Genomic DNA, 12,450 nt, shown 5'->3' with positions numbered 1-12,450 from the left:
AACACATACTGGAGAGATAGGTTCCTGACCCAGAGACTCCACATACTCTGGAATAGACTGCCCATACATGTCAAGCAAAGCACCTCCTTGGCCCTCTTCAAAAGGAACCTTGACAATTGGATGGGAGATAGGAAATTCACCCCGGCGATCACGTTAGTCACCCTGCTTCACAGGGGTCCAGGGAAGTAAATATTGTGGGAAGGAATATCCAGGGAATTGTTATGGCTAGGCTTGTATAGGCCCTAAGGCCAATAGCCTAGTACCAGCCTATGAACCTAAATGCTTTTTTATAGTCAATCCATGCCATACTTAGATTCTTCCCCTTTTTACAGTTGTCTACTATGACTTTATTTAACAGCAAATGATCCTTTGTTCCATATGATTTTCTTTTAGTGTCCTTTTGTTCTACTGCCATAATTGAGTTTTCTTCTAAATGACTATAAACTCTATCGGCATCAATTCCAGTGTGTAGTTTATACGTCATCGGAAGGCAAGTTATTGGTCCAAAATTCTTAGGGTAGCTTGCAAGTTCACTCTTAAGTAGAGGCATTGTCTTTCCTTTTGTTAGCCAGGTTGGTATCTGTTCGGGGTGCGCATAGAAGTAATTCTTACTTATGGCTAAATCTTTGTGCAAAGATGTTAATACTTTTAACCAGAAGTTAGGTACTACATCTGGGCCTGGGATTTTCCAATTAGAGGCTTTTCTTAACTTTGTTTCAGTCTCTCTCTGGCTGTTACTTCATCCCATTTCATATCCTGTACCTTTAAACGACTTATTCGTTCTTTTACTTCTTCTGTCCAATTAGCATCTTTCTTATGTTCCACAGGATCTTCATAGATACTTCTCCAAAATATATCTATTTCTACTTTTTTTGGTGGTCTTTCAATTCCTTTTACCTTATTTCCCAATTCTCTATAAAACTTTTTTGGGTCATCAATAAATTGCTTATTTTGTACTTTTCCTTTATACTTGTCTATGTATCTTCTAAGTTTTTCCGCCTGTGCTGAGATTTTTAGTTTATTTTTTAAGGTAGTACATGATAGACCCTGATCTGTTCTAATATTGCACATTGCTTTTATCACATCTATCTTTCTGTGTATTTTTGTTGATCTGTTCCCTCTTCTATACTCTTCTAATAGTGACACTTTTTGTTTTAATTGCTTTATAGTTTTCTCTGCTCGATACTTCCATGATGGCATTTGATTTCTCCCCTTTCTGTCTTTCACTACCATGTGTTCTTGTGGTAGAACTGGAAGAGATTCTCTATGATACCTGAATGGGGAATTGTGTCAAAGGTCTTGGCTAAATCGAGATAGGTGGTATGTACTGTTTGACGCCACTCATCCAGGTCTTTGGTGACATTCTCCAAGGAATCTACTAGGTTTAATAAACAAGATCTACCCTTGACGAAACCAAACTGGTCAAGGGTTTGAAGGTCATCTATGTCCTTGAGGATAAGGTCCGTGATGATTCTTTACATAGGCTTGCATATAAGGCTGGTTAGGCTTATGGGTCGATAGTTCACAGGGTCAGTTGATGGACCCCCCTTTGTGCAAGGTGATTACTGTTGCTGTTCTCCACTTTGCCAGGACAAAGCCAGTTCTCAGGCAATGGTTAAAAACAGTGCTAGGTAGTTTCGCTAGGTCTTGTTTTAGATTGTTTATTAAGCAGCCTAGGATGTTATCTGGTCCCGTAGAGGTTGTGTTTTTGGCCTTGGAGAGTGTTTGTAAGACCTGTTATTTGGAGATACTTGGTAGAGGACTGGTGTCAGGAATTCCTTGGTGTATGTCTGGTGGGGATGGGGGGCAGGGGGGTGAAGTTATTGCCATGATGATGAAATACCATCAAATATAACTCCCCTTCTATCACTAGGGAACAGGTCCTTAATGCTCTCTCTAAGGCCAAGAATATTGCATCAATGGGCCCAGACAATATCCCAGGTTGCCTTCTAAATAGCATGAAACATGCTCTATCAGGCCATCTGGAATTGCTATTTGACTGTAGCCTCCAAACAGGCTTCTTGCTTCATGAATGGAGAACAGCACCAGTCATCCATCTACACAAAGGTGGGCCATCTACAGACCCTGGAAACTAGAGACCCATAAGTCTCACTAATTTTATATCTAAAGCCATGGAAAGAATTATCATGGAAATGATCAATAATAACATAGCAAACCTCTGACACTGGGCCCAAACCAATTTGCTTTCATCAAGGGTGGGTCATGCCTACTCAACCTGGTAGACTTCTTTGAGAAGGTCACTAATGCAATGGATGAGGGCAAAATGGTTTACACTGCCTACCTTGACCTGGCCAAGGCATTTGACACAATCCCCTACTCCGGCTTTGCTGACAAACTTAAGTGGTTACGTACAAACCATCATGTAGCCCAGTGGATGGCCAGCTGGCTCACAGACAGGAGCCAGGAAGTTAGAATTGGGGAGTCCCCCTCTGCAAAGAGAGCAGCCATAAGGGATTCCCTCAGAAATCTGTTCCGGGGCCTCTCTTTTTTGGCATTTACGTCTCTGAAGTCTAGGACAGCATCATTGGCCTCTTACCGACTAAATTTGCAGATGATTATAAATTAGGAGCTGTCATTAAATTGGCCAATGACACAAATGTTTTTCAGGAAGGGCTAACACAGACAAACAACTGGTGCCAGAGCCACGGACTAAAACTAAATGCCAAGAAATGCATAATAGTATCCTTCGGGAAGTCATCCACCACTGGTAACTATCATATTGATAACGCTCCCCTAAGAGCTGACCCAGTAGTCAGGGACTTGGGGACACACCTAGACAGCAATTTAGCCTTTGACCATCATGTGTCTACAGTAGTGAGGAAATCATATGTTGTGCAACTTATAAACAAAGATATGGCATCTAGGTCAAGGAAGTCAGTGTTCCACTGTATTCAGCATTCATCATAACTGTCATGCCCCCTGTGGATGTTCCAGTTGTTGGATATGCATGGTTAGGTACATTCCAGTACCTAACCATGCATATCCAACAATTGGAACATCCACAGAGGTTCCTGACTCAAATAATACAGGGAATAAGTAATGTGTCCTATGCAGACTGCCAAAAGGCTCTATCCCTGTAGTCTGTGTCCTACAGGCTGTTGAGGGGAGACCTATGCATGGCATACAAGCCACTGTCAGACCCCACTCTGATGGAGCTTCTGCATATCTACTAAATAAACCGCACCAGAATTGCCTGTTCTAAACCTTGCCTGTGACATCAATAGGACCTGCTGGAGAGACAGGTATGTATCCCAGAGACTACCCCCTTCTCTGGAAAAGGCTCCTCATCCATGTGAAGCAGAGTTCCTCCCTAACCCAATTCAAGTGTAACATGGACAACTGGATGGAGAAACATGAAATTCATCCTTGGGTTTGGTACCATAATGGACACAGGCAGCCTGTAAATGGTTCATCTCCCAGGCTCCTGCTTGTAAATGTTTCACCTTCCAAGCCCTTGCTTACCCTTATCAAGGGTATCAGAACTTGTCAGAGGTTTGGGTTGCATAGCTAGGCTCAAAAAGGCCCTTGTGTTCCTTGGCCTAGTAAACTCCTATGAACCTATTATCTGTTCTCTGTATTACATTTTGGTCTATCTTGTTGTACAAGGATGTCAGCAAAGTGTTTTACTCCTTTGATAGCTCATTACATACCATTCACATTTTCTCCCTGTTGAGTAAGGGATCCCAACAGAACTTTCAGAAATCTTATAGGATTCCTTCTCAAAGGATTGTTTTCCTGTGGTGTCTCTTGGACATCTCTTTGCAAAGACCTTTTCTTCTACATAAAAAAATAGATCTGTTATTGAGTTTTTCCACTCAGACTTCCATCTCAGGAAGGGAATTCCTCAGAATTCTGGGTCTTATGGCATCTGTGATGCTCTCTTGCAAGACTCTGCATGAACAAATCAAATGGTACCTGAAATCTCTATGGTTCCAGCATCAACATCCCCTGGCATTTCAAATTTCAGTTTTGGGATTTGTGAAAAGGAAGATTTTGTGGTAGCAGCACCAAATTTCTGAAAATCCAATTCTCCCTTTCTCCCTTACTGTTCCAGCAGAGTCAGTCACAACAAACACCTCAGACTTTGCTTGAGGAACAGTGTCAATGGGAATAAATGTGCGGGGTATTTAGAACAAAAAAGGCAGACCAAAGCACATAAACATAAAAAAGATGTTAGAGCTTATAAATGCCCTGTATTCTCTCCACTATATGTGATCTTCAGAACCTCTTCAAATATTTGTAGACAACACTGCACAGTAATATGGTATATAAGCAAGCTAAGAGGAACCAGATATTGCCATCTATGCAGACTAGCCATCGTAGCCTAGGAAACAGATTTTCAGCACAATCTGACTCTATAGGCATGTTGCATACTGTCAGTGCAAAATTGTGTGCAAACAAGCTGAGCAAGACCAAGACACACCCTTATGAATGAAAACTGAATCGGAATATTTTCCAAGAATTGATCCAGTTGTGGAGAATACCTCAAATAGCTCTAACTACCTCTGCTCACAACAATCAAATGGCAAAATTCTGCTCCATGACTTCCTGCAAGAAGGCCTGGTAGACAGATGCATTTTTTCTGTGGAAATAGTGTTCCTGTTTACTTTTCTACCCTTTCACTAATTTCTAGGGTCATTATGTAGGTTCAGGACTCTCCAAAGATAATTATGGTGACTTCGTTGTAGTGCAGGCAACAGTGGTTCTCTCTTCTTTTGTTCCAAAAGATTCCTCACAGACTGGATGTAGCCACAAAAGATCAAGGGTGTTTGATAACTCCAGACCACAAACAGTTATGACTGCCTGGATGATAGAATTTGAATACCTTTTAGGTACCTTTTTCTCTAAGAATGTGTAGCAGGTATTAATAGAGGCAAGAAGGGTTATTAGAAAATTATATATATTGGTAAATTGAAAAGGTTTTCTATTTTCTGTTTGGTTCCAACAAAAGCACCATCTCCCATTCAGGGCTAATGATTCTCTGTTTCTACAATATTTGTGTGAGTTACTATCCTGTAGCTGTCTTACTTGTCAGTCAGTGCTGACTTGTCTATCTTTTCGGTACGTCTCCTCAAGGATCCCCCTCTTTCAGTGCAGTCTCATGTGAAAATGTTTTTGAAAGTATTTTTGTGTAAGAAGCCTCATCAGAAACAGGCGACTCTTAGAAAAACTAACTTTTGCTCCACTTGAACCAGCTCATCAGGCTGACATGGCATTCTCAACATGGAAAATAGTCTTAATATGTGCTCTGACCACTGCCAAAAGAGTGTCCAGGTTGTAAACTCTAACAGTGGATCAGCCTTATCTCATTTTCCACAAAATACAGTGTTTCCATAAGAACTAATCATTACTTTATGCCTGAAGTAGTATCTCAGTTTACCTTAAGCCAAGTTATTCATCTTCCTGACTTCTTTCCAGAACCTGAAAATAAGGTGGAAGGAATATGACATCCTTGGCTGTCCACAGACAACTTGAGTACTTTCTTGACAAAACAAAATATTTCAGAGCTTCTGATCAGTTCTTCATTTCTTGTGAAGACAAGAGAAAAGGAACAACCTGTGTCAAAACACTGTTTCATGTTGCTACTTGTTTTTATATTGAGATGAGGTAACCTCTGTCTCTACCAGGGCCTTGACTTTATCTGTGACTTTTTGGAAAGAGTTAAATGTATATCTTTCAACATTTGAGTTTCAAACTTAAATTCCTTCAGAAAATGCACATCAATACAAAACATATTATTTTAGCCACTTTCTAAGTTTCTAAGAGTCATCTTCTTTCTGCTTTTTCCCGGTTTGGGGTCACCACAGCGGATCACCTGTCCGCTCATGATTGGCAGTGGAGTTTTACAGTGTCGAGTTGCCAGCCCGGCTCCCAACCTTCCACAGAAGGCACACACACGCACACACTCACACCTACGGCCAATTTAGAGTGTCCAATCCACCTGCAGCATGTCTTTGGGATGTGGGAGGAAACCGGAGCACCCGGAGGAAACCCAGGCGACCACAGGGAGGACATGCAGACTCCGCACAGAAGGCACCCCAGCCAAAGATCAAACCAGAGAACCTCTTGCTGTGAGTTGACAATGCTAACCACTGCACCACTATGGCCGCCCTTTCTAAGTTTCTAAGAGTAATATTTAAAATTTGTCCCTGATATTTGACCTTTGTCTCCTCCATTATTTTTGGCTTTGTTCAGATTTCTTGCACTTAGAGGCAGAGAGGTATTGAATGCTAGAAGTATTCTGGAAGGATCAACTTGGTCCGCAGTACACTTTTTTACACATTATTGTAGACTAGATTCCATCTCCAGGTCTAGGACAAGCTTTGCTAGGACCATTCAATAAGTAAATAAATAAGCTCCAAGAAATAACCTCAACAATAAATAAGCTCCAAAACGTTACCCAAAATCCTTTCTCCTCTGTAGAAACCTGGCTCAAAGAATCAAACCTCCTACTCATCTCCAAGAAAATTAAGTTAATGCCTTTTACCTCAAAAAGTTGCCAAAATCAAAAGCAATTTTCTACCATAAAGTCAGCAAATAATACTGCCATTGAAACTGTAACTCATAGTAAACTTCTAGGCATTCTAATTCTGACCTACTGTCCAGCAAGGAACCTCCGCTTCAGTAACAAATTCATATGTACAAATTAAGTAAAATAATGTTGGAGAAGACTTGCCGTGCTCTGAATACGTTGCTAAACTCTGGAATAGTATCCTCACACAAATAAAACTTTCAGACAGACTCATTAGTTTTAAACCACTGCTTAAACAACACCTTAACCAATCCTAGTCCTACAAGGTTGAGATTTTGTGTTCACCATACGATACTCTCCAAATACTCTCCTTAAACAGAATACACTCAACAGCTCACTGAAATGACAGAACAATTTTTATATATAACTGCTGCCTGTACAATCCACTAATTTGCATGTGGGCTTTCTCTTTAGTAACTTCCAGCTCTGTAAAATCTTAGAATGTAAAAATGTTACCACTGTTCGTGTATAAATGTAAATAGAAATGTAACTACTCTGTGTTTAACTGGAACTTGGTATAATGCAATGTAGCTTTTCTCCCCAGGCCTCTGTTGAAAATGGATATTACCCAGTCAGACTTTCCCAGTAAACAAAGACAAATAAATAAATTCCCCTGTGACTCCTGGAGCACTAATCATTCCTCGGAGCACTCATCATTCCTCCTCCCAGTCAGTGTAAACTATAGTAATCTACCCATATAACATAGGCTACTGCAGCAGTGATCCTTATGAAGACTATAATACTGTTATGTAAGTAAATTTATGGTAACGGTATGTTTGAATGATCAGTATGCAGTATCTACCCTCCCCATTATTCCATTTTTTTTTTTTTTTTTTTTTTATGCCAGCGTGTAGACTTTTTATTGTTATAGTCCTAGCATTGCCCTCTCATGGCTTTAGCTTCCCTGTCTGTTGGCATGAAAACTCTGAAGGATGTGGCACCCAAACCTAAGTTTCCGTTAGCTCTGCTCAAGTTGACTAATGTTGTGGGCATATGGAAGGTGCTCTGAAAGCTTTGGAAGCTGGCTGTTGTATCCTGTACAGGATATAACCCGTATAGCTTAGGCTATTTCCGCATCCGTTTCTTGGATTTCCTAGTATTATTTTGTGTTGTAAGAAGTATTTTAATGCTAGATAATGTTCTCTGAATTGAAATGTCATTACCAGGATTGAGCTTGAATAAGAAGTTATATCAGAATAATCTATTAATATGAAGGATACAACAGTAAAACTTGTAGCACTGATTCGCCCACAGTGAAACAAGAAATGTAAAGTGCACCATGTGTGCAGAGTGAAAATTGTTTCTAAAATGTTTTCTTTTTGCAATTTCTTTTTGTAGATAACTTAAAAGTTTTTAATTTGAAAATGTGTTTGCTGAATTCATTTCACCATATAGTATATTGTGGCATATCTGTTTGGCAAATCGATTCAGAACTCTTCTGCAAATTTTTATTTAGTTTAATAAATATTGTATGGTTTATTTTTTGCAAATTCTTTATTACATATTAATTTAAGGTAATAAAAGTTTTAGCTTAAGGTAACAGTGTATTCAATATTATTTTAGACATTTGATATATATTATTATATATATTCATTATATTATATTTTATTAATACTAAGGTTCACAGTAACATAGAAGTTTGACATATTAAATACTTGGTGGATGAATTTATTTAATACAAAATTAGTGGGTTAGTAGTGTTTTATATTTATATGAGCATGTATCTTTAAATCAGCAGTTTGATTGGTGATGTCATTGTTTTATTCAGTATTTAAATGTGATCAGTTGAATTGTTCTGTTATTGATGAAGTCTCATTTTTGAGATGAAAGTGCTAAAATGTTGCAATAAATGTGTTTTGGTTCGCTGAATCTTATTGCTAACGTGTCCTGGTTCGCTTATACAGATTTCGGTTAATTTATTGTTTGGTTTATTACCAGGATTGAGCTTGAATAAGAAGTTAATCAGAATAATCTATTAATATGAAGGATACAACAGTAAAAATTGTAGCACTGATTCGCCCACAGTGAAACAAGAAATGTAAAATGCACCATGTGTGCAGAGTGAAAATTGTTTATAAAATGTTTTCTTTTTGCAATTTCTTTTTGTAGATAACTTAAACGTTTTTAATTTGAAAATGTGTTTGCTGAATTCATTTCACCATATAGTATATTGTGGCATATCTGTTTGGCAAATCAATTCAGAACTCTTCTGCAAATTTTTATTTAGTTTAATAAATATTGTATGGTTTATTTTTTTGCAAATTCTTTATTACATATTAATTTAAGGTAATAAAAGTTTTAGCTTAAGGTAACAGCGTATTCAATATTATTTTTGACATTTGATATATATTATTATATATATTCATTATATTATATTTTATTAATACTAAGGTTCACAGTAACATAGAAGTTTAACATATTAAATACTTGGTGGATGAATTTATTTAATACAAAATTAGTGGGTTAGTAGTGTTTTATATTTATATGAGCATGTATCTTTAAATCAGCAGTTTGATTGGTGATGTCATTGTTTTATTCAGTATTTAAATGTGATCAGTTGAATTGTTCTGTTATTGATGAAGTCTCATTTTTGAGATGAAAGCGCTAAAATGTTGCAATAAATGTGTTTTGGTTCGCTGAATCTTATTGCTAACGTGTCCTGGTTCGCTTATACAGATTTCGGTTCATTTATTGTTTGGTTTATTACCAGGACTGAGCTTGAATAAGAAGTTAATCAGAATAATCTATTAATATGAAGGATACAACAGTAAAAATTGTAGCACTGATTCCCCCACAGTGAAACAAGAAATGTAAAGTGCACCATGTGTGCAGAGTGAAAATTGTTTCTAAAATGTTTTGTTTTTGCAATTTCTTTTGTATATAACTTAAAAGTTTTTAATTTGAAAATGTGTTTGCTGAATTCATTTCACCATATAGTATATTGTGGCATATCTGTTTGGCAAATTGATTCAGAACTCTTCTGCAAATTTTGCAGAAAGACATTTTTACCAACTCCTTTTTCATTGTTTGTGATGTTCACCCAGAACAGATTTGACTAAATGGCCTAAATCAATGAAGTATTTTTCATGACGTTGTCCTCCTCCATTTTTCCTGCTCATCACTGGAGAAAGTACACTGTTGAATTAATACTTTCAGTAGACATGGGAAAAGACAATAGAGATCTGACAGCACAGAAGCTCTGAGTTGTTAATAATCTATTTCCTGTAGTGCTGGATTTTATTCTCTTGACCTTCCTTTACATACTGTGTGACTGAGCAAGTCAGTTAAACAATCAGTGCTTTCCAGGTCGCCCCTGAAAAACGCTATCTCATCAGCTTACTTTACCTGCTGAAGAAATGCATAAAATAAAACAAATGAGGTGACTTAAAAGTGAGAAATCAATGCAATAAGGCAGAAAGGAAGGTTGGTGGCATTCAGAGATGCAAACAGAGAAACATCATCAGTAGAAAGAAAAAAAAAGTCTTTCTATACAAACGGCTATTATTTGCAATTTCAGGGACACCCCCCTTCCCCATAGTGTCACAGAAAGTCCTGAGGCTGTCTAGAAAAAAAAACAAACTGAAAGATGCTGGGTTTGTAAGAGAAATGAGACATTTGAATAATTTACAAGTGTCTCAAAAAATAAAGTGCAAATGTCAGAAAAAGATATCTCAAGATTGTGGTGTACTTGGATGCCTGAACATCCTTCTTGAATTATTGACTTATAGCCGACTTTAGGTTGAACAGATATAAAGCAATCTTGGAGATGTGAAAGAGGAAGAATAGAATACCCACCGAATAAGGAAACCGGCATATAAGGTGTGTAAAGCAGTCCTTATCTGTTGTCGCATTCTTTGTTTCTGCATCATTACTATGCATACATTTTTCTTAACATTTTACTGTATCACACTTGCTTCATAGTGACTTGCAGAAGATACAACTACACATTTGGTTAAATTTTCAACATAGACCTGTCCCCAAAACAGTTACATATGTTTACATAGTTGCTGTGCCAAGTATTTATTATTCCTTTTATTTCACTTTTTCTATAGAACTCTGTGAGTGGGCAGTGCTTGACCGATGCTCCTGTTGCTTTCCTCCAGAACTTCAATGCAAACTGTTTGACACGCTTAAGTGCACCTGACTTTTCCTCAGTGCAGCTTAATAATGGCTTTGGAGGTATGTAATTTCAAACCACAGAAGGATGCTGTGTCTGGTATTGTGTACAAGAATAAATATCTGAAATCACTTAGAAGTATCAATTTAAAGCTCAAAAAGATAGAGCAAACAAAATAGTTTAAATGGATCCAGGTATGAGAAAGTTTACAAAATATGGAAGTGGTGCATGCAAAAATTATCAGAGTATTAACAGACAAAATGGATGTTGAAAAATGTGGTGTGTGTGTGTGTGTGTGTGTCTGTGTGTAAATATATGTGTGTATATATATATATATATATATATATATATATATATATATATATATATATATATATATATATTACTTGGTCTAGTTATTTTGTAACAGATCTTCCCTCTGTAACATTTTTATAACATGTTCTTCCCCCTGGTTCTCCAAATCAACCCTATAAAAATACAGAAAACTCCATAACCTGGCCAAAACGCACACAAAAACACAGACAAAAAAAAAAAAAAAACTTCTATCACACACCTCTGACTACACGACATACACATCCCAAAAAATTCTGGAACACCATCAACCCAAATTCTCCACCCCAGAAATTCATTAGCACCTAACCCTTGCTCAAACAATTCACTCCTGGAAACTGCCTCCATCTTTAATATGCATTTCATAGATATCATCAGCAAACTTATGCTTACATCCAACCTAAATCATTCCTCACCTCAAGCCACCCCCCAACTACATAACTACCCACTGTCACTACAACCCATACCTAGCAGCTACATTAAAAGTCGTCCCCTCAAACTCAATCCTTGTTCCCCATCTGCAGACAACTTGCCAACTCTCTTCATAAAAGCTGCTGCCAATTCCATAGCTTACCCAGTCTCTATACTCATTAACCGCTCAGTCATTGAATCCACTGTCCCTTCTCTCTGGAAAAAAATTCCACACCATTCCAATTCAGACAGGAGGAAACTCCATAGAACTTTCTGTCACCCTATTGCCGTACTCTCTCCCCTCTCCAAAATTTTTGAGCACTGTCTACATAAGCAGCTAATGTCTTATCTCACTAATGAAAACGTTATCACCCCTACCCAGCATGGCTTCCACCCACACCACAGCACCACAACTGCTCTCCTCTCCTTCACTAATTCTATCTCCCTAGCTGGAAACAGTAATAAACTGGTGTCATGCTTTTCCTTGGATCTCTTGAAAGCCTTTGACACGGTCTCCCACTCCATCCTTCTCTCCAAGCTTTCTCAACTCAACCTCTCTTGTTTTTCTAGCTACCTCACTAATACACAGCAAGCCATTAAATGGCTCTCTGCTCTTTCTCCCTTCATCCCATAAAAATGGGAGTCCTACAAGGCTCAGTATTTGGCCCCCTTCTTTTTAACATTTTTACTAATCAACTCCACAGTTCCTGTCCTCAGTCAACCCTTATACAGTATGCAGATGACTCAGCTATCATCACCACTGCTGACAACCCCTCTGACCTGCTCACCCTAACACAAACCTCCTTCAGTCTGACTGAAACTTGGCTTACTAGCAATCACCTCATCCTAAATCCTAATAAAACAAAACTCCTCCTTTTCCTACCCAAATTTCTCTATCATCTTAAATCCACTTTCACCATCTCTTCCCTGAAAAACACTACTACCTCATCCGAATCCCACACAAAGCTCCTTGGAGTAATTATTGATGAGCAACTTTAATTTGACCTTCACATGCAGCACAGTATAAAGAAAACTCACC

The 12,450-nt window shown here is 38.1% G+C and overlaps 1 protein-coding gene across 2 annotated transcripts in view; it reads left to right on the top strand.

The window, feature by feature from the left end:
* The window catches only part of TCTN2 (tectonic family member 2), a 1,339,098-nt gene that overhangs the window by 418,549 nt on the left and 908,099 nt on the right, over positions 1–12,450 (top strand). For both annotated transcript variants that reach the window (XM_044068545.1, XM_044068546.1), the window contains one exon: positions 10,606–10,732. In XM_044068545.1, the coding sequence (XP_043924480.1) occupies positions 10,606–10,732 (127 nt within the window). The remainder of the gene's footprint in view (positions 1–10,605; positions 10,733–12,450) is intronic.

Source organism: Protopterus annectens, chromosome 4.part0 (assembly GCF_019279795.1).
Source record: "Protopterus annectens isolate FY-2018-M chromosome 4.part0, PAN1.0, whole genome shotgun sequence".
Taxonomy (NCBI): domain Eukaryota; kingdom Metazoa; phylum Chordata; order Ceratodontiformes; family Protopteridae; genus Protopterus; species Protopterus annectens.
The sequence above is the reverse complement of the archived record's forward strand: the minus strand, read 5'-3'. Positions and strand labels throughout refer to the sequence as shown.